The 27,518-nt window shown below is 45.2% G+C and overlaps 1 protein-coding gene and 1 long non-coding RNA gene across 3 annotated transcripts in view; one reads left to right on the top strand and one right to left on the bottom strand.

The window, feature by feature from the left end:
* The window catches only part of LOC121657839, a 160,249-nt gene extending 156,822 nt beyond the window's left edge, over nucleotides 1-3,427 (bottom strand). The window contains exon 1 of the long non-coding RNA XR_006013727.1: nucleotides 3,030-3,427. This is a non-coding gene — a long non-coding RNA (uncharacterized LOC121657839). The remainder of the gene's footprint in view (nucleotides 1-3,029) is intronic.
* A 108-nt stretch (nucleotides 3,428-3,535) lies between these two features.
* The window catches only part of LOC121657837 (glycine receptor subunit alpha-1), a 39,529-nt gene continuing 15,546 nt past the window's right edge, over nucleotides 3,536-27,518 (top strand). Inside the window, exons 1-3 of one of the 2 annotated variants that reach the window (XM_042013972.1) lie at nucleotides 3,536-4,462; nucleotides 19,639-19,769; nucleotides 23,924-23,991. In XM_042013972.1, the coding sequence (XP_041869906.1) occupies nucleotides 4,407-4,462; nucleotides 19,639-19,769; nucleotides 23,924-23,991 (255 nt within the window). In that variant the 5' untranslated portion in view covers nucleotides 3,536-4,406. The remainder of the gene's footprint in view (nucleotides 4,463-19,638; nucleotides 19,770-23,923; nucleotides 23,992-27,518) is intronic. The other variant, XM_042013973.1, reaches the window with a different exon arrangement.

Raw genomic sequence — 27,518 nt, 5'->3', positions numbered from 1 at the left:
CAAGTAGTGCTGCTGTAGCAATTTGAATCTCTGCCTTGGGAAGCACAATTCAAGTTCTTGGGGCTCTGTTTCCTCATTAGCTATTCTCCAAAGAACAAACTGAGAATAATGGATTTAGTATTCCCAAGATAATGCTGAGTGTACTTCACTGCTGTGCAGGCCACCTCTTCACCAAAAATCCTGTCATTTATCTGGGAAAAGAAGGCAGCCTATGGTCAGCCTGAAGGAGTTTATCACCATGATGAATTTATTACCAGATTTTGAATTTTAAAAAGGCAAGCAAAAGAAACTATAAACTACTCTACCTGCTATGAAATCCAGAGATGGAAAACAGATCAGGAATGAAATCAACTTGCAGTTGTGAATGAATCTTTAGGTTAATTCTCAGCATAGAGAGCATATTCACCTCAGCACAGAGTGATTTCCAAGGCCTTCCATGTTCTCCTTGTCTTTAAGCAATTCTATCAACTATCAAAAACAAAATGAAGCCACAGCCTACCAGGAAGAATAGTTTTCTTCACAGAGAAGAATTTCATGTGCATTGTTCAAAGGGAAAGGATCAGAGAGGAACCACATGAAGGAAATTGGAGAAACAGATATTCCTCCCTGACTTTTATCAGTCCTCATGCACACCCTTCCCTGCAGATGATCTCAAGTTCTAGTTCAGTGCTGAAAAATAAATTAAAACCATTATCTTTGTGGTATATTGAAGACAATCCATCACTCACAGCCCAGAGAGAAGATGACAAAGAATCTTCCCAGACAATTTCACCTACAAGCGAGTTTTACAAGATTCGTCTACTTTGAAACTAAAAACAAGATGAACACACAGCAGGTAATTCTAATTTTAAGAGGCTCATTTGACATCACGATAAGTTATCTTCAACTCTGTAATTTGTACAAGTGCCACCAGAGAAAGACAAATGCCTTTCAAAACCATTTGGACTCTGCTTGAAAAACAGCCGACCTGGCAAGGGAACCTTTCCCCTAAAAAAATAAATCACAAACCACTGCAGCAAAACCAAGCAGAAAGCTAAAACCCGATCTAAGAGCAAGCCCGGACAGACCAAGGGAGAGAAGTACCTGATGACAAGGGTGACTTAAAGTAACAGTGATAAAATTGACATCCAGACATTGTTCAATCTCCAGACCTATTTCCAGTTTATCTGCCCTCAACTTCTTGGAGAACAAAAGAAAATCTAAATATCTGGCATGGTACAGAACAAACGTGGGAAACTTCATCATGGATATCTACAGATGAGAGAACATCGGGAGCTACAAAACACAGAAATTACCGATGGGTGTCAGTGAGGCTGTTTCTGGAATCACCTGGGTTAAATCAGAGGATGCGAATTCCAAGGACCTGAAATCATCCTGACCAAGGCCTGACCAAGACATGTAGCACCTACAGGGCACTGTAGGTAGGGAGGGAGACAGGACAGCATAGACAAAAGTATAAAGCAGAATATGTGGGTACATTTGGGGTCCTCCTGATAAGACATGCAAAACTCATATCCTTTAACCTCACATTTATTTTCATATCCTTTAACCTCACACTTATTTTGGTTTTAATCCCTGGTCTAAATCATCTTGATGCCTAGACCTGCTCCAAATCTCTCTTGAAACCTGCCTTTGCCTCCATTTCCCCAGATGTTAAAGCAAATAATGCTCCTGTTCCTCTCCAGTAGGAAGAAATATTTGAATATCAGCAGAAGAGTCCTTGGGCCCCCTGGTCACCATCACCACTAGGAAAGATGACAGCAATGCAGAGAAGTTCTTTCGCTGGGAAAAGCAGTTTTGAGACCTTTCAGCAGTAACAAACAAGAAGACTCTTTGTCCTACATACACACAGGTTTATCTGCTTTTTTGATCTTAAGCACAGCCCCCTGCTCCCCTAACCCAAGGGAGTGCAAGGACAGCAAGTGAGGACAAGAGGAGACAAGTCCAGGTTTCTTTGGTATAAAGATCAAACTTGCAAGCAGCGGAAATATCACAAGAGACATTCGTATCTCCTACAGAGCCCATTTCCATTTCTAAGGGAACAAGAAGGCTGACGGCCCCTACACTTAACCCACAGATGCCAAGAGATGGTTCTGCTTCCTGCACTTTGTACTGCTTCCCAGTAAAAAGTCAGGGAAAGACCATTTCTTTCCTGCTGTGTGGGTCCTGTTAACACTCTCAGTCTGGAGCTCCTCCTCTGGTCTGTCAGCACACAGGAGGCTGGAAAAGCACAGTGACTGAGGCTCATCCTTGTAGGGATAAACATCAGGAGAGAAGGTACACCGAGGAGCCAGCAAGCAGCAGGCAGGGAATGCTGCATGGAATCACGTCCCCAGGAATCTCCGTGAGTTGAAATCAGAGCCTGTTATTAATCTACCCAGACACCGAGACCCAGGAGCTGGAGTAAATCCGATTAAATTCCCACTGTACCAGTGGCTAGAAGCCAAGCAGGTCTTTCTTTTCTTTTGAATGGTAACCCAAAGGATATTTCTTTGTCTGCTTCACTAAGTAAACACACTGCTTTAAAGCAAAGCAGAAAAAGAAAGCAGGAGATCGAGAACATCAGGTGAATTTCAGTATGGCAGTAAGGTGCTTTGAGATGCAACCCAAAGGGAGAAGAAAAACTTAGTTATTTCCTAGCCTAGAGGGGCTACAGTAGTGGTGGAGAAAGCAGTCCTCCTCCACCCTTCAACGTGGGATAGGAGGAGTCCTTGAACAGATTAAAGACAGCTAAACAGGGGTTAAAAGCAAATCTTTGCCGTGGGGAGTTTTGCAAAGCACAGGACAAGTAAACAAAACAGAACTTAAAGAAGAATAATCCCATTACACCGGGACAATAGAGAAGGAAAAAAAAAATCTGGATTATTTAGGAGGGCTAAGTTTTCAATTCTCAGAAGTTGATGAGAAGCCGAGTTGAGTGACATGCTGACAAAGTGACCAAGGAGCCCAATCCTCCCCACCCCAACCACCAGCTCAGCACCCTGCAAGCACAGCTGGAGCTGTGATAAAAACCACTGAATGCTCCTTACCTGCCCTGGCCTTGATGGCCCTGGTGTTTGCCAAAGCTCTTTGAAAAACGGAATGCAAAAGGCAAAAAAACCCAATCAAATAAAACAAATAGAAAAAGAAAAAAATAATAAAACAAAGCTAAACAACAAAAAACCACAACACAGAGATGTTCCTTAAAAGCCAACAGCAACACATAGCAGCTGCCAGCCAAGCAGATCTTCCACGAGATGCAGATTTAAGGCATGTTTCGCTTGCCCTGTCAAGGGAGACGATTTCAGAGACTTCTTAAAAAGACAGCAATTTGAGTTAAAAAAATTGAAATAAACCAAAACGTATCAGCGCTTTAAAGGTTAACGGACTCTGCTGAACAACATGCGTTTATCCAACCACGTCTTAGAGTAGTTTTTTCAGCCCTGAGACCAATGAGCACAGCTAAGAGGAGGGCCTTGGGATGGTGGAGAGGCTGAGTTACCCCCTCCCCTCTGCCTTCCCTCTCTCCACCTCCCCCTCTTTTTTCTCTCTCTCTCTTTTTTTTTTTTTTTTTTTTAGTTTAGTAAATTAATGCAGCAAGAAACTCCCAAGATCTGGCGAGTCCTAGCAGGGGAGAGAGGGCAGAGGGGAGATGAGATGCCTTAGGAGGACACTGAGCCACTTTCTTTCCGAGCACAATGGAAGTGCTTCCCAAGCAACTTCCCCTTCGCTCCCCTCCGCTCTAGCCCTGAGCAATGGGACACCTTCCCTACAGCAGCAATAACTTATTCGGGAGGAAAATAGCCCAGGAAGCAGGAATCAACAGCAGCCAAACGGCGGGCAGGAAAGAGACACAACCGGGACTGCAGCACGGCTCCACACTGACAAATTCCTGTGGATGTAATTAGGAAGACACCCCGGCCAGCAGCGGAGATTAAACCCTGGGTTGTTGAGGGTCGTCGTCCCCCTCTCCCATCTCACCCCCAGCACCCCGATGGCAAACCTACACCCGCTGCGTCCGCCCCTGTCGCCAGCCTGATGTCCGGAGCGGCATCCCGCTGAAGGGAGGCTTCCGTGCGGGCAGCCCGGAGCTCCGGCCCCGAGCAGCACTGCAGTGGCGGTGGCGGGGGCACCGGCGGAGGAGGGACGAGCCGAGGCAGCGGCGGAGCGGAGCCGCCGCTGTCCGCGGTGCTGAGCGGGCGCGCACCGGGCGCTGTCCGGGTGCTGAGCGCGGCCGCCCGCCCGCCGCTGGCCGCGGTGCTGAGCGGAGCCGCCCGCCCGTGCCAGGGGTGTTTCGCTTCCCCCACCGCTTCTCCCCAAGTGCCCGGTTACTTTATTGGCCAACCCCACCGGCCCACCCCTCACGGAGTACAAAAAAAAAAAAAAAAAAAAAAAAAAAACACAACAAAACAGCGAGAGCTGGAAAAATGTGCAACGTCAACGCGCTCGGAGTGTACGTGTGGGAGACGATCGTGTTCTTCAGGTAAGGCTCGGCTTTACGGGAGGAGCGCGGCCGGGCTGAGCGCCGTGCCCAGCGCAGCTCGGGGCACAGCCCCTGGGCACGGCGGCGGGGCCCTGCCCCGAGCTGCCCTTTCGCCTCCCCTCGGTGCCCCGGGCTGGCGCTCGCACAGCCCCGGGCTCGGGACGCTCCGAGGCTCTGGGAGTTACTCCGTTTAATTAGCACCGCAATCTCGCTAACCGCAGTGCTGAAAACACCAACACCGACCCCGGCTGCTTGCAAAGTGACAGCTAGTGGCGGCTGGCAATGCTGCACTTGAATTTGCCCGGGTAAATATTCCCACCTCGCCCCCTCCCCATCCTCAGACTGCAGGTGAGTTCCGTGGGATGCTTTCGCTGTCTGCCTCTGAGGGCTCGCTCTCTATCCTCAGCTGGCTGTGTTTAAAATCACTGAAAGCAAAGAATTACCTCCTTCTGTCCCAACTTTTTTTTTTTTTCCTTTCATGTTGTTTTGAAGATTCTTTCTTTGCAGAATCTAAAAGAAAGCCACAGGGGGTGGGGGGAGCTTCTTCCGATTGTGCTCATTATCACCCAGCTGTATTTTGACTCTGGTTTAGATGTGTTCAGTTTCTCATTGAGGCTAAGGCAGAAGGAACAGCTTTAGCCTTAAAGAATTGTTCCTTGCCCATCTACCCTTGCAGTGCTTTTATTGAATGGACAAAAAAATATTGGAAGGTAGAAGCTTCTATATTTCAATGAAAAATGCAGCTTGTTGTAGCAAGTGAGAGATACGAGATACAGGCAATTGGAGGAAAAAAGCCCTGTTTCACAACCTGAACTTGCTCATCAGTCTCAGCCTTCATTTCAGTTGCATGGCTCTTGCTTCTGTGTTTTGCCAAAGTCTCATCTTGTAGTTTAATGTGAAAACACAGCCGTTATCTGCATAAAATCACTGGCATAACACTTATTGTTTCAAAGCACAGTAGCAGACCTGCTGATACTGGCCAGACTTTGAGTGAGCATTCTCTTTCCTTTTGAACACAAAAGTCTTTCTAGGCATAAAAATTGGAATATCCCCACTTTTTTCTGTAATTCCACAGAAATTCGGAAACAGCAAGATTGTCTCATGAATTCAAAGCAGTAAATGTTTGTTAGGTAAATCAAAAAATGAGTTCTAGAAACAACTAAAATCACCAATCTCTGAGAAGCAGTGCCCAACAACCAGCACTTCAGAGCCATCCTTTCTCATCTTAGTCACAAGTGTATTGCAACCCTGCATGACACAGTGGAGGGGGCTGAAAGGGAGCAAATGGACGTGCAATAAACTCTTAGTTAAAGAGCAGGGAAGCATTGGGTTAAAAAAAAAAAAAAAAAAACTAAAAACAAACAGGACTAAACAACACAAGCACCAGAAAGCAAAAGGAAAATCTAATAACAGAAATAAAGTATTTCCAGGCTTGCATTTGCTATGGCCCTGGTGCTGAAGCATCTGTCCAGGTCTCCTCTGAAGTGCCTGAACACTGAAATTGATGCACACTCGTCCTGCAGATCCTGCTCACACCTGTGCTTCACATGACACGTGTGAGCACTGACAGGTTCCCAGCACATCAGTCACAGTCCGGGGCATTCAAACCCCCAGTAAACCAGTCACCTCAGATTCTAATGCAAAGGTTTGTAATGTTATAAATTATACACAGACGTATGTGGGTTTACATCATATTGCACCCAAAAGGTATTTCTGGAACTTTAATTTTCCCAAAATCAACATTTAAGAATATTTGAAAATTCTTTAATTCAATTACAGGGAAAGGATGACATCAAATTGGTTTATATACTGCAATCATTTTTGAAATACAAAAACAAAAAACCCAAACAGAAAAACAATCGGTAATTCCTGCTCAGAACTGACTCTACGCAATGTTTTTCTTTTCTCCTCTCCCGCTTTGTGCTATGTGTTCAATTTATTAGAGGCCAAAAATCCACCAGTTTTTCCAGTCCAGAAATAGCTTTGCTATTTCAGTTTCAGTAAGAGAAGTTTATTAATTAACAGTCATTCATAAATTTAGTGTGCCAATTACTCCTGCACTCAGTCATACACAATGTTTAACAAACCCAAAGCTGATAATCCAATAATCCATAAGAGAAGTATGCATCGCTTTAAATTAGACTGCACCACGCTTTATTGTCAGCCTGTCAAAAGTATTGTGGGAAGAGAATCCATTATGTGTTAGCACATATACCACATAAATATTAAAAAAATAAATAACTAAAATCTAATGTTCCAAGGAAAATTATATACAGCCAATACAGGAAAATAAGCCAATATAGAAAATAAGGCTAGATTTGTTGCTTAACAAAAATGTCCTCCACCAGCCTTTTAAAAAACAAGACCCCATGGGAAAGAGTAACAGCTGGTGTGTGAATGCAAACATTACGGTATTGCCAATATGATATTTGTTTCTGTTACAGTTGGGGTGTTTTAGGAGGAATTTGTGATATGTGGCTTATTCCGACAAGCCTTTCTTTATGGAAAGGGCACTTCCCATTCTGCTACCTGCCTCCTCCGGCTGCAGTCACTTAGCTGTGACTAAGGCTTTTACTGGGAACCTGGACAGAGACAGGGATGGGAACTGAGTTGGGGTGGGAAATGAAGACAGCTTGTTTGACCAAGCTTTCCTTACAGGTATCTAGGTAAAGCAAAGTGCCAGTTCTTTAAAATAAATTGGACAATTTGGGCCAATATTGGACACAGATTTCCAGATGTCCTGCTTATACCTGTGGAGACATTTACAATCAATCATTCTCCCAAAGTAACTATACACACTGAATGTTCAGTTGTGAATTCCTTCATGCAGAACAAAGTGCTCCCTTATCCTGTTATGATCTTGCCTGGACTTTCTGTTGTACCGCTAAATTTTAATAGCTGTAGTGGTCCAGAAACACCACTGTGTAAGCTGGAGGTAGGAATGCACCTTGTACAAATTAGGAGATAAAAGATGCCCTAGAACTGACACCTTACCCAACTGGGCACTGTCCTGTGAGGCTTTGAAAATCTTTGGGCCTGGTTTTTGTCCTATTACCAAGAATCAGCAGCATGACCTTCATGACTCAAGATCAGAGTAGGCCCCTTCTGAACAACAATCTGTCAGCTAGCAGGAGTGATTCAAGGCAACTGCTCCAAGTGAGTCACAGGCTAAAAGTTGCTGCCAGCCTCAGTCCCTATTGGATTGCTCCAACTGGCGTGTTTATATTCCCTCCTGTCAGTAACACAGCTCTTCATCGCCAGTTTTTAAAACAACAAGGTGCCACTCTGAACATGATGCCTCAACTTCATGGGGACAAAAAAAGCCCACAAACAAACCTTCTCCTGAAACAGTCTTGGCAAGTAAAGGGGGTTATTACAGAGCTGCTGGTTTCATCTCCTTGAAAATACCACAAGAGAAAAGGCAAGGGAAAAAAGAGAAGAATAACCTGCACCGTATCTCTAAAGCTCCTGCTATAGCTCTGCAGGGATGGGTAACATTACACAGTTGCCCATGAGCGAAGCCCTAACTAGAGACTTCCAGAGCCACAAGATAAACAGTGTAGCAGATACTCTCAATAGTCACAGATTATTTTCCCCGTGCTAACTAAAATCTACTAAAAGTTGTGCCTCTGCAGAGTCCATCATCTCCATGAAATAAAAGTGATTTAGCGAAGCCTTGGACCAGGTGGCTCTAAGGATACTCTTTAGCTGCTTTGGTCTGCAACCTTTAATAGCCCCATTAGCGACCCCGTTAAAAGGGTTACGTAGCCAAGGTTTGAAAATGTGACGATGTAGACAATTCTAGAAACCCTTGTAAATCATTCTGTAAAGAAAGATTAATTTGGTGTCATCACAGTAAAAGCACAAAATGTCTGGGACCCTGCCTTCTGCAAGGACTTTGATCCATTCATCCTGACTCTTGCATTTTAGGCAATTAAGACAAATCAACACAGATTTCGAAAAACACTTTCTAACAGCCTAGTCTTAACCTTCTTCTCCACACAGCTGCCTTAAACAACTCCAGATCTGCTCTGTGGATGGTTCAGAGCAAAAGAAAGGTTCCACAAATGTCTGTGAAAAAACCACCCTTCCTCTCCTCCTTAGGTGGGGTACAGAGAGCAGGAAAACCCTAAATAACCAGCTTGCTTAACAAAACCATTACAAGGAATGTTGCAGTTTCTCACATGGACTAATAAAACATCCTTGGTCCCTGAGGCACTGGTGCCACGCAGATTTTAAGTAATGTAGACTGGCTTTCCACCTTGGCTCGCTCTGAACATTACCCCACATTGCAGCAAGTCCCACTGGCAGAACAGAGATTTACTGTTCTAACCCCTGAGAGAAGCTGCTTCTGCAAAGAGATCGAGATGTGGAGGGAATGGTCAGACCCTGCCCTTACATGCAAAGGCACTACAGAGACTTCCTTCAAAAATGAGGATTTAGGCATGGGAATTCTTATTCTCCTTCTCCAATGAGAGGTGTTGGAGACCCTTAGGTACAAAGCAAGTCAGCAGCAAAGGGCCCTCTGGCTCAATGTCCCAGATTTAACAGCACAGGAAAAGGCTCAGGAAGTTCACTCTGCTGCTGACCAAGTGATTCCAGTCAGAAAGGAAAACTCTTGTAAGCAACAGCACAGGGCAGCTCCCCCTGGCCCTGGGCAAACACGTCCCTCGTTAGCTTAAGAAATTCATCTCACCAAACCCTCATGAGCTGACCTGGATAGAAAAGGATCCCAACATCTGAATTAAGAAGTTAATCAACGTCCAAAATTAAATTACTTTATTATCCTAGCACCAAGCAGCAATCATTCATCTGTAATAGGAAACCAGCAGAAAGGCCTGTTCTCATTTCATCCCAGGATGCAGGTTAAAAGGACTCTCCAAATTCCAGTGTTAAGAACAAGATGTCAGACCACCTAATTAATATAATTGCTATTTAGGCACTGATGAAAGATAAGGGTCTTAAAAAAATAAATCACATTTTAAAAATCACTACATCCAAATCAAACTCACAACATTTAATTATGTCAAATCACATCACCTATTCTCACTTGCTTATTTTCTATAACCTGGAGCTTTTCTGAGATCCCAAAGTGATCAGTGTTAAGACAACAGATAGACTGTTAACAAATTATGACTTCCATCTGGTTTATTTGCCTGTATCAGCTCTCAGTGTTGTGACACATTAAATCAGGGTTTCACTATTTCCAGTAAATTACCCTTTTGCTCTCATTACCTGGCATGTTCCTACTGACCTTTATCTATCAGCAAGAGCACAAATTATTGTTATTCTTATGAACTATGGTTACACTTGTGCACCTCACACCTTCCAAGAGAAAAGATTAATCGTAAGCTTTTAAAAGCTAAAAATGTCATTCCAGCACACCCTCCCCACCACAGGTTGATTCAATTTTTTGATGGATGAAAAAAATAATTCCAAGAACTTTTGATAACTTTAGTTCGGAAAAACAAATCCAACAAAAGAACAAAAACCCAAACCAATAACACACCAAAACCCAACACCAACTTGGGATAAATGAAGCAAAAAGGAAGGAGTGAGAGAAGCACGGATTCCTCCTGCAAGGCACTGGAAGGATCATTACCAGCCATGACCAGACAGCTCAACACCAGAGTGTCTGGCTGCTGATTTCCAGACCTACTTGCACAGCCTTGAACAGGCAACTTTTGCATTGCACCTGGCATAATAAAGTATTGCTAATTCAGCAGGTCAGTTCCCTTTAAAGAGACAAAAAAATTCACTGATCTCTTTTCTCTCACCCTTCCCCCAAAGTATCCAAACAATTTACATTTCTCTTTACAAAGCCAGACAGAACAGAAACCATTTCCCTCCAGAGGAGGTGGTTTGCATTGGGATTTCTTAGCCAGGATTGGTGCAAAGTGTTACAGTTCCCTTCCCCTCTTGGGAAAGTGCTGATACAGTCCAGCTGATCTGGTCCTGCTTGCTCTGATCCCACCGGTACTATCGATCCCATACACACCTCCAAGCTGCTCTTAAATCTCTCCAATGCTTCAAGAGACTAATGCGCAAAACCTGAAAAAAATCCAGAAATGCAGTATTTGTCCTCCCCTCAGCAAGGCCAAAGCCCAGAGGGAGAACAGAAATAAATGGAGGCAGGTGTAAACCCCTCGTTTACAGGAGCTGAGCTCTCCCCATCATGCAGACAATTAATCCATCCATACAATGCATCACGGTGAGCTGCTGATTTGGGGACTGCACCACATCTGGCTGGTACATGGGCACACTTGGCATCCGGTAAATACATCTCTGCTGGGTATAAGTGCCAGCAAGAAGAGCAGGAGAAATCTTAATTTACCAAACCCCACAAAATATGGATTTTGAGAGGGAGGGGAAAACAAAAGAACACCCTTTAGCACCCGTGCTTTCCTTTTGATTTCTGCTTTTTTGCTCTTCCATTGAGGCTCACAGCCTGCTAAAAAAAAGGGGGGGGGGAAAAAAAAGGCAAAATACCCAAGTGCCTTAGCAGACAGCCTGGGAACCCTCTTGTCTTTATCAGTGCCTCCTTGTGGGGTGGGTGGAAAGGGAACAGAGCACCAGGGGGTTGCCAGGACCAGGAGTGTCGCATGGCTGGAGGAGCAGGGCTTGCAGTGCCATCAATCATCCCCTGGCTGCCTTCAGAGCAGAGCTGCCGACAGCAGCTCCCCTCGCCCTGCCAGCGGCGCCTGCGACCGCTCGCCCAGAATGCAAATCCCGTCGCCCAGCCCCGGCAGGGCCGGAGCAAACACACAAATCAATTAAGCAGCAGCACAAGTGGGATCAGGGGTGGATCGCACCACTGCCGCACGCACCCGGCTCAGCAGCAAAACGCAGCTGAGCCAGGAATTGTGCAGGAAATCCAGACAAAATCATGGCTTGCTCACCTTTACATGATTTCCTCCAATTTTGTTTTTATTCTTTTATTTCGGCTGATGCCAGTAAAAAGATGCATTGTATAAAGCCTCGAGCACAGACCCCTTCTCCCCTCTTTTATGGGGGAGTTGTAAAACCTGAAAGCTTGCAAGGGCCAGCTGTTATCAGCACCCTTTAAAAAAGCCTTATCTCCAAATGTCCTTGCTGGTGGCAAGAGTGCCTGGGCAAGATGGGTTCAGTCCCCCATTACAGCAGGCTGTGGTCACCACACTCCTCAGTGAGGAGTGGAGAAGCTCTGAGATCCTGGCTGAGGGACCCCTTTCTTATCTCGTAAGAATTGTCAAGACAGGCTCCGGACACAAAAGTGACTTTCTGTGGGGGATGTTTACAATCCTCTCTGTTTGCTCCCAGTGCTTTCACCCTCTGGAATCACTGCTGACCAGGCCAATAGTTGCTGGCACACCCACACACAACACAGAATTCTTTCCTGCACCAGGTCTCCCAAGATCTCATTTACAAACCGAAATGTGTGCATCCCACCTCTCCTGCCACCCCACGGGCCTGGGAATTGCAAGCATTGTCCAGCTTCCAGCCCCATCCATCACACTCTGACACAGAGCTATGGGCTTTGAAATAATCTCCTGGCAGTGGGGCTGACAAAGCAGCAGCCTCAAACACAACTTGCCCTCCTGCACCAGGGCTGAAAAAGTGGAGTTTGGTTTCTTCAGATCCCTGACAAAACAAAGTCAGAAGGCACCTGGAGTGAGGAGATGATGATCCCTCCTGGGCAGGGAACCCAGGGCTTAGCCATTCATTCCAGAAGTTACATTTCATCATTGCTCATGAATAAACTGATAAATTACACCAGGAATCACAGATGGCACAGAGGAAACATTCAAGTCTAGCAGGGTATTTGTGTTGCAATGACAACAACCAATTCCATCAGAAAACATCAACATGAGTGCTCTCGTCACACAACTCATTTTACACAGCACAGAATTCATCAGAGAGCCCCAGTTCCACCACAGGACCCATGGTTTTGTAGGTAGGTTACACAGGTTAGCTCAGGAGACCTCTTCAAAGGATCTGCAGCAAAAAGTTCCATTTCAGAAGATAAAACTCACCACCACTCTGCACTACATGTCACATCTCTTAAAAGAATTCTATTCATACCACTTCTGATTTAGCAAAAAAAAAAGTAACAGTATCCTTACCCAATCTTAACGAGCAGCATAAATCCTTAAACTAAAACTAATTTCTAAAAAGCTGCCATAGGTGAGCTATTTGAACTGGTGAAAACGCGACTGCAGAGCTATAGATAGAAGAGCAGCCACGATTTCTCGTAATTCTCTGACACTTGTCTGGTCTGTGATCTAAAACCCTCTGACGTCAATTGAGGTTCCCATTGCAGCTCTCCCTCCAAACACTAAATCAGGAGCACATCAGTAAAGAGAATATTCTTACCTAGATTGTGAAGTTGCATCTTGTAAAGACATTTTCCCCCTTTATTTACTGCCTTCAGGAGGGCTGTTTATGCATGACTTTGAATATCTGACTAGCCCCTCTGACTTTAAAAGGAATATTCAGAGTGTGCGTGTGTGAAGCTACAGACACATGCCTTTGTCTTTGCAAGGATGCTTTTCCCCTTTGTTTTTCAACCAAAAAAAGAAAAAGTAATTATAACTTTATTTTTTTTGTAAGGCTCTCAGTATAGGCACAGGTAAGAGTCAGTGTTAGTGTTTGCTGGATTTATCTCACAAGTGATTAAAACCCAAGCTTTGACTTGTGCTTCTCTGTTGTTTGAACTCTTTTCAAACCTGTCTCAGAGGCTTAGGATCATACATCTCCAGAAAACCACTGTGTGTGCTCCAAGAGCTGTAGATGCTTCTGGAAGAGGGAACAGTTTAAAAAATCACTAGAGATAGTGCCTGTGGCTCAAAAATGAATTTAACAAACACTTTTCTTTTAGTAGGCAATAAGCAAGAGTGACCAACAACAAAAATCCTTGTGGAGAGCAGAGACCCAGCACAAAACTGAGCACTATTCCCATGCAATTTATTGGTCTCCCTGTGCTCTTCCCATCCCAACTATATACAACATGCAGATTTCTCCTCCCCCCAGCCAATTCTCTAATCATTTATTATTTTCTTATTGCTCTGTCCAGGCAGCGTCAGCAAATGTTCCAAGTGCTGGTGCCTTTCCATAGAGTTAATCAGTGTAATTGGGATGGTTTATAGCTCTGGACAAAGTGTTTTGCCATATGGCATAGGAGCCATGGGCTGCAGGAACGTGGCAGTGGAGCACAGAGACACCAGAATGCTGCAGTCTGAAGAGATTTTTCTCACTCCTCTTAAGTTGTTACAGCTTTCCCTGGATGGGAATGATCACAGAGGGTTAATTCCCTGAGGTCAGTGAAGAAATGCCTCCCAGCTCCTCTCCTCGTGTACAGCCACAGGGGCCAGTGACAACATGGATTGTGCAGGACCTTTGAGAGTGTTTTGGGATCCTTTGGGTTAAACTTTAACTGATTACATCCTGTGACTACTGCAATGCAGTTACTTCTGGTGCAAGAGCTAGAACTGGTTTAAAGAGCTCACAGCAACAGAGCACAGCCACCCAGGACAGAGACATTTAACAAACCCACTCTTTCTTTCCTGTCCCCATCCTCCTGCCACTAATGGGGACAAATAATAGCTCATTGCCCATTTCCTTCTCAGAGTGAGATCTCCCCACAGGTTCTTGGTTTCCGTATTTCTCCAGTCTCACTGTACAAATCTACTTTCCTATCCTGTTTGAACACCCAGGACTGCTCCCTGCCTCTCCTGCATAAACACTCAGCTGAACTAAGAAAACAACCAAGTCCAAATTCCCTTCCCACCTCTGAGAATTAACTTTTAAATTCACTCCTGAGCACACCCCACACCCACATGCCAGGGGCTGTAACACATGGGCAGCTGAGCATGACCAAAGGTTTGAGATCACTACTGGGCAACCAGCACATCTGTACTGCCCACAGCTCCTTCTACTCAGCACCAGGATGGGCCAACATTTCAGTAGTGGGGCTCTCTTCTCCCACACACCTCCACTCTTCCTTCTGTCCACCTCTGATGCTGCAGGCCAGGAACTCAAACAAGGTGATGGAGAAAAACACACAGGCAGTGAGTTTCATCCTATTTAATTGAATTGCATATCAATATTGATTGTGCTATTAATTTTGATAGTAAATCTAATCATTAAAATAAAAAGTCTGCTTGCAGTCTCTGCCAAGCCTTCCCAGCAAGGGTCTGGCAGCATTTCCCTGCAGATAACATATTGGTGTGCAGTCAGAAATAAATGTCTGGGTGCAGAGTTTAGGGCTGCCCCTTTTTCTTTTCACCAGGACAATCTGTCCTTCCTGCTGCTGAGGAGAAGAGAGAGGCAGGCAGCCCCAGCATGAGCAGAGGCTGAATCCAGGCTGGGCTCTGCTGAGCTCCAGGATCTGCTCAGGGGCTTCTGTTCCCAGGGAGAGAGTTCAGAAAGAGGAAGGAGGGAGTTACCATGGGCAGCACTTGCTAATCATGGACAGCATGATTCCTTTTTGTGCCCAGCTATCTACTGTTCTCTTTGCAACTGCACCTCTCAGCGCCTGCTGGAGTCAATAAAATGAAGCTGATGAATTCTCCCGCATCCCCAAGCCCCAGCACTGCCCCAGCCTGGCTTTGAAGGTAATGGGGGAAGCAGTTATTCTGCTCGCCTCAGCCTGCCTCAGTCCTGATGGATATTTCCCTCCCCTGGGATATCTACTTATAGAACACATCACATTTGAAGGAAAAATGTGTGAGGCAGCTCACCTGAACACTATTCCCCAACACATCCCTGCCAAGGTTTCTGGCTTGCTGTGTCTCAAAAATAAAATTTAAAACCCCGAACAAACCACTTCAGAAACCTTTGCTGAGCAGCACAGAACCAGGGCAGCGGATCAGGTATCTTCTATTTCCCCAGCCTGCAGAGATCCCACTTCTCCTGAGCCACTGATGTGGCACCATTTTACCTTCACAGGGACCTGTGCCTTCCACACTTTGCAGAGAGATAAAAAACGCTTGTTTTGCAACAGTTTGTTTCTGCTGCCAGACATAATTTTTTTACACTCAGAATTAATGATTAGCAATTAAATTATTTGACAAGGGAATAGAGGCCCTGTGCTAATTAAATTCCTTCATCACTCCTCTCTGAAAAGGAAAAAAACAAACAAACAAAAAGATATTTCTCAGTATCAGCGTTCAGCCAGAATGGGGCATTTTGTGATGCTGGACTTAATTAGATGGACAACCATAGCCACAGCCAAAAAAAAAGTATAAAAATATTGCTCAAGGATCATGCAAATGGGAGGAGGAAGAGGAGGAAACAGCCAGCTGGGGAGCCAGGAGTCAAGTGAACAGACACATCCAGACTGCAGAACAGCCACTTCCTAAGCCAAATAATTGTTTATAAGAATATATCATCTGTTTAGCTGAAACAAAATGATGCAGACAGAGTAAATAATGCCTGCATAGGCTGGGAAAAACCAGCAAGAGGTGTCCTGCAAGGCTTGGCTGCTCTCTTTTAAGGAATGCAATCCTGAGCTGCTGGGATGCTCATCTCCACCACCTTGACATCCTGCTCGTGGGCTGGACCTCCCAGGGGCTTGCGGGTGTCTGTTTACACACCAGCACTAATATCACAAAAGATTATGCTAGTTCATCGACCCTTTGAAGAGATCCTTCCCATTGTAGCTGCTGTGATGATTGCCTGATGGCACTTTCTCAGCCAGATCCACTAGGGATTACAGCAGCATAAATAAGATAAGCCGCTGTCTGACTGCTATTAAAATGCGCCAAGACGCTCGGCTCAGACAACTCTTACACCAATGCAAACTCCATCCTCGGTGGGTTTGTTACAGGCTTTGCCTCCCTTTGTTTATTCACAGAATAAATCTTCTCTCTGAGCAACACAACAACCCACACTAAATTTCCAATTCTCTTCTATTGCCAATAATTTTCAAATCACTTGGCAATTTCCCTCTCCTTGTCTCTGCTGAGCCAGGAGACAAACAGTCCTGTGGGACTTTCGAGGGTGTTCTGGAAGGACTAAGGGATGGAGAAAATCCCAGAAAGCTCCCAAGGCAACACATATAGCAGTAGTCCAGACAAACCTGGAAGACAGAGGAAGCTGGCAGCTTTTTTGGGTGCTGTCTGAGCTAAGCTGCCATTGCAAAGCTCAGCTGTCACAACTCGAGTGAAGATTTTGGGGCTCTGCTAGATAGAATCCATCCACCTAAAGCAGTGGGGTGGATCAGCCTCTCTGTAGCTTCCAGTGGTGTTTTCTACCATTTTTTCTAATCTAGAGAGTAGACTCAGCTGCCTGCTGCTGGAAAGGCTTTGCTGATCCCTAGGCACTGCTTTCTTGCCTTTTCTTGTTAAACCCAGGGGGAGTCCAGTTTTAGGAAAGCCTCTAGTAACCAAACAAACTGGAGGGCACTCAGAACTCACCATTCCCAGGTCAACACCACACAGCAGCCAGACAGATTTTAAAACATGTATCAAGACACTGAAGCCTTGTGTGACAGTTTCAGCACATCCCCAAAGTTGCTCCCAGAGACAGACATGAAGCTCCAGAAAGCAGTGGGGCTGTGAGAGGCTTGTCCTCTCCCAGAGGTTTCTGGGCTTCACTTATACCATTCAGTTATCAATATTTATTACCATGCAGGAACTGAGCCCATGAAATTCATTTACCTGCAACTTTGATGCAGAAAGGATCAGAAAATAGCACCCAAGAAGTACAGACGCACTCCTTGGAAGTGGAGTGAATATACTCAATAAAGGCTTTCACACTGAATTTACAGGAAAGATGAGCACCAATTCCTGTGCTTTTCCACCTCATTTTTTAAAACAAATGCCAGGGGAATTGCACTTTCTAATTATCTTTTTCCACTTAAAGATTATTAGATGCTTATTAGGTTTGTATTGCCTCTACCCTCCCACACAAATTTTCCATTTCCATATATTCTTCTAGTCTACAGTTAATGAGAAGAAATCAGTATATTGCACTGTCTGGCATCTTGCTGAAGTGGCAGAAGTCTTTGGTTACCAAGTCATTTGCTGCTTAATTGAAATCTTTTCTCTGGACTTATTGCCATGCAGACACTCCATTGGAATGCAGTAGTCAAGCCCAGTATTGATTGTCCTCCCACTCCCAGGTTTCTTCTTCTGCATTTGCAGATCAATTGCACCCTGTTGCTTTCCTTCTAAAAACAAATTAAATTAAAAAACATCGCCCATTCCACAACCCCATTTACACCTGAAACACATTGGTTCTGCTTTGCATATTTTCTTGGGGCAGAGATGGGGACAAGACAAGAAAGGGGACATGGTTGTAGCAAGATCCACACCTTGTCACATCACCACCGAGCAGGATGTGCATCAGCCCATTCAGATACAGCCAGCGGGAGTGGATTGGGAATACACAAAGGAGTGAATAAAATCCTAGGTTTAGGCTCTCACTGGAAGTGATCTGGAATTCATCTCCCCTCTTCACTGCAAATTAAACTACTTTTAACAGTTAAAAATCCAGCAATCAGAGAACCCTGTTGCAACTTGCAAAAGGAGCCAGACTGCAGTTGTGAGTTTGCAGGATTGAAAACCAAGGCTTGGCAAGCCATCGCTGCTGACACCAGAAAAGAAAGTCAATGCAATGCAGGTTACCAGATTCCTGATTTTGAAATTATGCACCCAAGCACTGTTGAATCCCATCTGTTTTTTGAAGTTCTGAGGAACAAAATGGTTCAAAATGGCTCTTGTCAAGATATCATGTCTCTTTGGGGTTTCAGCTCAAACTTGCATTGGAAGAACTCATCTTTGGGGGCAGGATCACATTAATACCATGCATATTTACAGTCCTAAATTCTTCCCAAAAGATCTTGTGTCAGTTTTTAGCACTACTCCTGCAGGTTTGACTACTGCAAAACTTCCCGAGGTGAGGCCCTCATGCTGTTGGAGGACTCTGGTGTCATTTCTGAGGATGTGTAGCCAAATATCCTGTGCCTGTTGTAAACCCTTAGACCTCCCAGCTGCTCTTTCAGGGGCTGCTCACCAATCCCACACAGCCTTTGTATTTCAGAAAATTCAGGAGATTTGCAAAGTGTGAAGCAATGGCCTCACTTCCTCCTGAGCAGCTTCCTTTGGCTCATCGTGCATTTGCATTGCAATGCTGCCTGCAGGCTCTACCCAGCACCAGGCACCTGAGCCCACAGGCAGACACAGCTCTCGCCCTAAGCACATTGCATAGGTGGTTTGGGGGATTTTTTGGATAGCCTAGGCAATTTTACTCAACACTTGCAGCCTGGGAACACACTGGCATTCAAGTAGAAACCATACAACCAGAGGGAAGGTACTGAGCAGTGTCTGTTCCTGTCACAAAGTCAAACCTTCCTGCAAAGCTGCAAATGAGCACCTAATATCAAGGGTAGCTTGTTCCTGTGTAGATGGCAACAACAGACTTCCTAAGCCCAAATCACCACCCTGCAGATCTTGCAGACTACCATCGAGTCAGAAGGCACACTGCCAGCCACAGGCTTTTGTCTTCTACAGATAAATTCATGATTTCACTCTATCTGCCCAAAAGGCCATACAGGTCCCAGAAAGATTCCCTTCCTTTCATCTTCGATCCAATATGAGTATATAATTTCAGGACCACACTCCAGTTTTGTGTTAATCTCAGACCCTGCACTGCAGGTACCAATAGCAAAGGCTGGACTGATCAGCAAAAACACCCCTCTCCCCTACAGCCCCAAAGACTCTGCACGAGCTGTACCATCACGTGGTGCTCATTTAAACCTCAAACTCCAGATTCCTCTGATCCTACCTGCCTTTTGGAAAATCATACTGAGTACTGAATATGCTCCTTCCTATTTGCCCTGTAATTAAGCAGTAATTGCTGCCCAAGGCTAATCTCAGAGTGTATTTTACCTGGGGAGCTCAGCGCCAGAGTTCACATTTGTAATTTAGTGGCACGCTAAGGAGCTATACCTAAACTCACAAAAGGATTTTCACTACTCATCATCTCTCTTCTACTTTGGTGGCAGCTGGGATTCTGTATTTGGAGATGTTTGGGCTGGGCAAACAAATTAGCTGAGACCAGCCTCATTAGGAATTCACATGGGTACCCATCCTGCCTCAGCAGGAATAAGATGCTGACTGCTATGTTTCTGGACCCCAAGCCCTCCCCAGCATGGGATACACACTGAAACCTCCTCTTTATTTCTACTTGCACAGCCTGGCAGCCTCCAAAGAAGCTGAAGCAGCAGCTCGCTCTGCCCCCAAACCCATGTCTCCTTCGGATTTCTTGGATAAGTTGATGGGGCGAACTTCGGGATATGATGCCAGGATTAGACCAAATTTTAAAGGTATGCAAAAAAGCCCAGCTTTGTTTCATTTTGGGATTGAAAACTGCATGCAATCCTCATTAATATCTTCCTAACGCTACATGAAATATGAATACTTATGTTCTTATGAAGTACGTATTATAACAATACTTGGCACATGGATCCCTGTAGATGTCTGGAAAGACATCATCAAATGTCTGCTCAGAGTGGAAACAGCCTTGTAAGAACTCCACATACAAGAAACATAGGGACCCCTTATCTCTCCAATACAGGGATCGAGGATCCTGCCAATCCAAGCAGTGACTGGAAGGGAGCTGAACATACTTGGAGGTCAGGATAAAACCTCCAACTTCCCTTTCCCCTGAAGTCACTGCCCACGGCACCTGCTAGTGGAAGGCACTGTTCCTCCCTTACAGCCACTGCAGCCAAGAGTGGCTGTAAGGGAGGAACATCTCCCATCAGCTCCACAGAAATTCCACAAGATGCCAGGGGCAGCCTGAACCCATCCCTGTCCCCCACGGTTAAGGGGCTCTTAAGCCCAACACTGCTCCATTGTTTCACCCCCAGTTTTCCAGTCTACCCCATATTCCATGGCAGCCAAACAGCACTGAATCAGGCTCTGGCAGAGGCAACAAAACCTCTTTTCTCCTTAAAACACCTCTTCTACAACAGTGGGGTGTGGGGTTTTGCAATGGGGTTTTTGGATGGCTTTTTCAACCTGGCCTAATGTGGAAGAAATCTCTGCACATGGCAGAGAGGTTGGAACTAGAGGGTCTTTAAGGACCCTTCCAACTCAAACCATTCTATGATTTTTTGTTTTCCTTTCTTTTTAACTGAGCTCCCTTTCCCAGAGCTCTTTGGCCCCATATCATGGCCAGAGATAAAGCAGGACCTGCCCCCCTCAGCCACTGCCCAGCCATCTCCAAAGCTCACTTTGTTCACTTATTTTGTTTCCTGCAACCAGTTCCACCTCCCCTGAAGCCACTGGCAGGGCTGACATAGGACTCCCAGAACCCATTAATCACTGGTGACAGCACCTGGCACCCACTTTAAACAATAAACTCTGTACTGGGCTTTTAAACCCAAAGAAAGGTGGGAACCCTGTGTCCCAGTAACCAATCAGGCAACACAAGACACTGCTGTTCTTGTCCAAATCTCAAAGAGTTAAAACACCACCATGTAAACCCGCCTACCACTAAATTATGCAGACACACAAATTAAACTTTAATATTTAATGAAATGTATACATTCACTTCCTGCTGAAGGCAGCTGTATTGCATTTTTATTTGAGATAATTTAATTTCAGTTTTATTTCAATGAACTACACCTTCCCCTCAGGGCAGTTTTGCTGGCTTAGCCTCCCACACATAAATCAGGCTCCAATTTATATGGGATGCATAGGAGGTGTTTTACAGAGCTTGGGGTTGTAGCTCTCAAAGCACATCATTTAAATTAACTGCAGTAACTCATAAGGACATTTTAATTGCTTAGATCTAAATGAAAATAATACCAAAGTTCCATATCAGATTGATTTTTGGGGAGGGGAAGATTAACAAAGAGAAGATTGCAGCTTTTCCATAAACGCAGTAACGTCTGGGCTTAGCTGTGGATTCACATTCTGAGAACAAAGCAGCAGTATTTGGATTTTGATTTAAGTTGGAGGATGAAGTCAGGAACTCAGGCAGGGACAGAGAGGAACCCGGCAGGCACTGAGCAGGGGACCTCTCACCCAGGCTGTGTCCTTACCCCTGCTTCTGGAAAACTACATCCCTTCACAGCTGCATCCCAGCACAGAGGAGGAATATTTCAGTGGCAGGCAGGGAATTTTCTAGAGCCTCTCACAAGCTAAAAAATACCAAACACCTCCAAATCCTGCAGGGAGCTCACGACTCTCCTTAGACACACTGGGAAGAGCTCAGTGCCTCAACAACAGCTGAGCTGCTCCAAGGAGCCTTCACATGCACAGGGCCAAACCCACCCCACACTCAGCTTCCATGTCAGCATGGATCAGGAACAGGGGGACCAAAATGTCCCATACCTGCCAGAGTGATGAGCACATGCAGTCATCCAGGAGAGCAGCTCAGTGTTTTCCTTATACTGTGCCCTTTGGGAAGGGAATCACATGTACAAGGATCTTTTATGTGGTTCATGAACAGATCCAGAACAGAAAACCAATGCCCCTGAGCTCAACAGAAGGGATGAAGCAAGTACTAAAGCCTGATAACTGTGTGCTTTCAGCTTCTGGATAAACTGCTGGATAAGAGAGGCTGGTGAAAGCAGTGGAAAAAAAAGATATCATTTTATGTCTGATAGCTCAATCCATGCCAGTGTTTAACAGTCTGGAGAAAGCTGCACAGATTGAACAGTGTGAGATGCTGCTGAGCTGGCAGTGGTTGTCTGGGGGCTGGTTAGACAGCAGCCTGCTTGGATTGCCTGGGACTCACACCAAGAAGACCCCAGCAGAGAGCATCGCTGCAGGGGACGGGCGCAAACTTTCAGAGGAGGCCAAAGTAGGAGAAGAGGAAAGGGAAATGAAGAGGAGAAAACCAAGCTCCAAATGTTCCTCAGTAATCAGGAAAATCCATTAATTTCCACACAGGAGGAAGTTTGCACTGATTAGAGGCACAAGGCTCTCGTTAAAGCCATTCCTCCCCCCCCAGTATTTCATCCTGCAGCAACTGCCAGGCTGCAGATGTGACCTTAGCAGGAGCATCACTCCCCCAGCAGGCTGAGCCACCAGGCAGTGTTTGAAATGCAGACACCATCCCTGACTCTATAAAGAATAGGGGAATAATCTGAAAATCCACGCTCTCTACTTTCACAGATCTTATCTTCCCAGAAGCATCTGTCACAGGGATGATATGAGATTAACTCCTCCGGTGTAAAAGGGGACCTTGGTCCCTGGGGGAGTGTCTCTGCTCCCTGCCTGGGCTGCCTTTCCCCACCACATCCTGGGCAGTGCCCACAGCAGGTCCTTTGGCAGCCCCCAGAGCAGAGGCCCCTTTTGCTTCAACTCTCTACAAAAGTCCTCTCATTATATGTGGGCAAGTCACTGGTTTGCCAGGCACCAGATATGCCCTGGTTCCAAGATATTCCCTGGCTTTCACTGAACTGCAGGTCTTGGCATCTCCCTGTGTGTAAATGCAGCATTTCCACCTCAGATTTTCCAGGCAATGTTGTGAAACACTTCCAGTCTCACCTTTGGGCATTGGTACCACATGAACAGACTGACCCCCATGCCCTCAAACTGCAGTCTTTTCATCCCTTAACACTCACTTTTCTTTTGATGACCTCTTAACTTCTCCAATATGAGCAGGGTAAGCAAAGCTTTGGTCTGAAAGCAAATCAAGCCCGGGAGAGGCATGGTCCAGAGTCCAGGATTACCTTCTGCAAATACAGGACATCCAGAGAACTCCTGCTGGCAGAGCCCTGAAGTCAGGATCATCACCCAGGGTTTGGGGTTTACAAGCAATTCTGCTTGTAAACACCAACAGCAACACAAGAAACACAGGCACTGAAACAGCTAAAAAGGAGCTCTCAGGACGCTGGAAAGGTCTTTGGGATTTGCAGCCTGGGATTTACTCTGCAGAGCAGCCAGTCCCTCCCTGCTGTTTGAGGATGCAGAGGGTCAAACAGGAGGTGTCAGCTCCCCAACACCACCATCATCCTGTGGGGTATTTGCTGCTTTAGCCACCCTGATCCCTACAGCACACTCTGCTGCACTGGCTTTGTAGAGAGCACATCATCCTAGTTCAGGAACTTCATATGAGTATTTCACATGTGTAGCTCTAATTAAAATTCAATTTTCTCTCAGCTCCTTTCTGGGGTAGTTTGCTATCACGTTCAAGGTGAGATTTGACATCCATATAGCCAGGTCAAGATATCTAGAAACTGTCCTGGCTGGCTCTGATCTATTCCTTTTCATCTGAACAGTTCCCAGCAGAGTTCTATAAACCCTCTGCCAAAGAGGGGAGCAGAGGCAGAGCAAGAGCACTGTCTGGTGTCAAACTGGCATCGAAACCAAGACTAGACCAGGCAGAGCCACACAGACCTTACTCCCCTACTCACCCCTCAGTCACTCCATTCCCACAGCAGGTTTTAACTCCACAGAGTGAAAATCCTTTGTTTCATGAGCACACAGTGAACTGCTCTTCCAATCTGTATTTGTCATGCAGGCCCACCAGTGAACGTCAGCTGCAACATTTTCATCAACAGCTTTGGTTCGATTGCAGAAACAACTATGGTAAGTAAAAATCACAGCACAGCTGCTCAGCTACTGGCTCAGCCTCACTGCACTCCCAGAAAATGCAGCATCACCCTCCTCCTCAGAGTGACCAGGGAAAAACACTCAGTGCTCCCAAGCTTACTTAAAGTTTGAGTAAATTAATGGTCAACACACAAGACTCATTACATGTAGCTGAAGATCACACAGTCTCTGTCTCCATCTTAGAAAAACACTGCACAGGCAAAGGGCAAGGGTCAGAAAGGAAAACAAATAATCTTTTTCTGAAGATTTGCCTAAGGCTCCAAGCTCAGCGACAGTTACAGATACTTTGTGTTTAAGTGGGCATAAATCCAAATTTAATCTGGATTCAAAGAGAAGGGAAATCATCTGAACTCAAATTCAGCTTACACCAAGGTTTCAGACTTGCAAAGATTAAGAGAATTATTAAAGATTAAGATGATTGTTTTCTTGGAGACATATTTCTGGTATACAATGATTTTTACTAGAAAATCAAACCCAATATTTCTGAGTTAAGGCTCACTTCATACAAAATTAGTGAGCATGGCTAAAGGCTGTATCTAATTGACAAGGCACTAGGAGCAGAGGATCACTAGAACAGGAGATAATTGCTCCATCTGAAAACTATTAAAGATTGGTTGTGACATAACCAGTGAACAGCAAAGGAAAACTCTGGAGGTACTGTGCCTTACCGCTGTGCTAATTAAAGATAATCCAGAAATATGGTGTTTAATTACCCTCTGGTAATTCTTTTTCGAGAAAAATGCTGAATGAAGAATGCAAGGCTCCAGCTTCAGGCATTTTGTGCATTCAGGCAGGAAGTTTTAGGCTTTACATATAGATCACATGCCTTGACTTGAACAAATTACTTGGCATGCACACCATTGTCAGAGGAGAGCCACAGCCACACAGTCTGGGGCTATAAGCCTCTTCTGACACTACATCATTCTGCTGGAAATGTTTGGGTTGGGACAGTTGAGTTCTGGTAGTGGAGGGGGGGAAAAAAAGCTGTTATTCTGTTCAAGCACAAGGAAACAGATTTCCTATCTGGACTGCAGAATTTGTCAGAGCTCACAGGTGAGAAGTGTAGCATGGATTCATTTGTATATAAAGCAAAAGAGGAAGAAATGCCACCAAAATACACTTCTGTTCCTAATTTATTGTTTATTGGTACCTCCTTTGGCATCACAGGCAATAAATACTGCTCCTACACACCAATCCAGAGTGCAAGGGAGAGGGACAGGCCCACAAAGGACCTGTGCAATGCACAGACCACATTCCATTGACATGTTCTTTCAGTGCATCTGTCCCACACTCTGAGGCGCACTGGAGCAGCCAAAGATGCCACATGATCCCTGTAAGCAGGATGCTCAGTAAAATTAGCACAGACTAGCACGAGAGAGATGCAGTTCACCTCCAAGCCACGCTGCAGGGGCTTGCTATCCTCTCCAGCTGCCACTCATTTCATAGGCAATCTTCCATAGAAAAAAAAATATTCCCATGGGAACCAAAGAACACCCTGTGGGCACATTGCTTTGTCTAGAAATCTCCAAGGCAGCTCTGACAAGCCAGTCCAGATGTCAGGCTGACGCAGCATTGCACACAGCCTGAGCTAATGCTCTTGTGTGGGAGCAGCATTCTGCTTGTAAACACCAACAGCAACACGAGAAACACAGGTACTGAGACAGCTGAAAAGGAGGTCTCAGCAGGCTGGAGAGGTCCTGGGGATTTGTAACATGGGATTTATTCTGCAGAGCAGCCAGAGCCTCCCCACTGTTTGAGGATGCAGCAGGACAAACAGGCAGTGTCAGCTCCCCAGCGGTTTCTGGGAAGAACAGACAGTCCTGGGCTTTTGAGAGGGACCTGACTGTTTTGAATTCAAACAAGGGGAACAAGTGGTCAAACATCAGAGGAAGGAGTGGCAGCTTGCAAAAGGGAGAGGAGCAAATCAGTGTTTTACCACAAAGAAAGGCAGAGCCTATCACTGACCCCTGGGACTGACAGCGGCAAAACTCCCCCAGCTGCTTCACTGGCCAAAAAGAGAATAAAAATTATGTTTTAAACCTCCATCATTAGGCACCCTAAGCCTAGTCAGGTTCAGGTCTGAGTACTACATCACCTTATATTTCATTACTATTACACTACTACGTACAGGAGAAGTCACCGTGTTTAGTGGGTGTCCCACATGCAGCTAGAGAAGGCTTTAAAATATCTCCATAGTGGGTTGATAGTTCCTACAGAAAATACCACTGCTCCCTTCTAAGTTTACACTGCCTGAATATCCCAAATCAGTGTAAACCATGAGCTCACCATGCAGAGGATTAGAGAAATTAGAGGTGAGTGCTCACTTAAAGCTTGAGGCATCATGGGAGGTAAAGGAAGAGGAGAAAATACAGAAAAATAGAAAAAAAACCCCAGGCATTTGATGCAGACAGCTGGGCCTACAAACCTCAGAAGGAAGGGAAATGAGTTGTAGCCAAGAGAAGGCACAAACTCCCCAGAGTTGGCAGAAAGCTGACATCTGCCCCACAAAGTTTCAAAATGAACAAGGCAAGAAATGGGGATCTGAAAATTGCTGCAAGGTTAGGGGGAATCAAAAAAAAAAAAAAAATCATCCACCAAATTGAATTCCTAAGGCAGAGCTGATGTAGAGCAAGGGAAGTAACTCCTTTAAGCATCCTGCAGAGCTGGAGACCCAACATAAAAGCCTCTAGTGGTGCACATAATTGATTGGACATTTATGTAGGATTGCAGCTCAGAGCTTCTATCCAGCCTCACTTGCCTGGAGCTCTAAGGACAAGGGAACCTGAGAATGGGAACACATCGCTGTGAACCCAGCCAGTGCTCCAAAGGGAAGGACAGGACCCACCCCAACAGCCACACAAGTGCAGACAGGCTCCTCCTGTCCCAAAGCATCCAACGCCAAGGCTTTCCCAAGGACAAGTGCAAGATGCAGCCACTCTCTCCAATTATTACTACAAAAACCAAACAACCCCCAAACACAAGCTCTTAAATCCATTTTTGCTGTTCAAAAGCATAAACAGCTCCCCAGCCATAAGAAACTATGAAACCTATAGCAAATATACAAATTCCTCATTCCAAATAAATGAAAGTGAAGCACTTTGGGAACAGGTCTTGGGTTTTAAGTGAATAAACTGCACCAGCTTTGGCTTTTCTTTGGGGCATGAGGCAACTGATAGGATTATCTGGGCATTTCATTAACAAATTCCCTGCTATAACAGCAAATGGAAAATTAAGTGATGCCCTTGCTCTCTCTTCCAATAGAATCTGCAGTTTTATGGCCTTTCACTGGCTTAGGCAGCTGGGAGCATTTTGTATACAGTGAAGGCACATGGAGAAGGAGGAATTTATTTTTGTATCATCACCTAGCAATGCTAACTGAGCTGGACTCAAAATGAGTTTTCCAGACTGATTTTAAAAAGGACCCACACACAGCAAAAAAGAGACTAAAAAAGAAAGAAAAATCACAGAAGAGCCAGCACAGGCTCCCTTAGACACTGTGTAAA

Source organism: Corvus kubaryi, unplaced genomic scaffold (assembly GCF_017639235.1).
Source record: "Corvus kubaryi isolate FWS band 111438036 unplaced genomic scaffold, C.kubaryi_AGA036_p1.0 split1-37374, whole genome shotgun sequence".
Lineage (NCBI taxonomy): Eukaryota > Metazoa > Chordata > Aves > Passeriformes > Corvidae > Corvus > Corvus kubaryi.
This window is presented reverse-complemented; position numbering and strand designations above follow the sequence as displayed.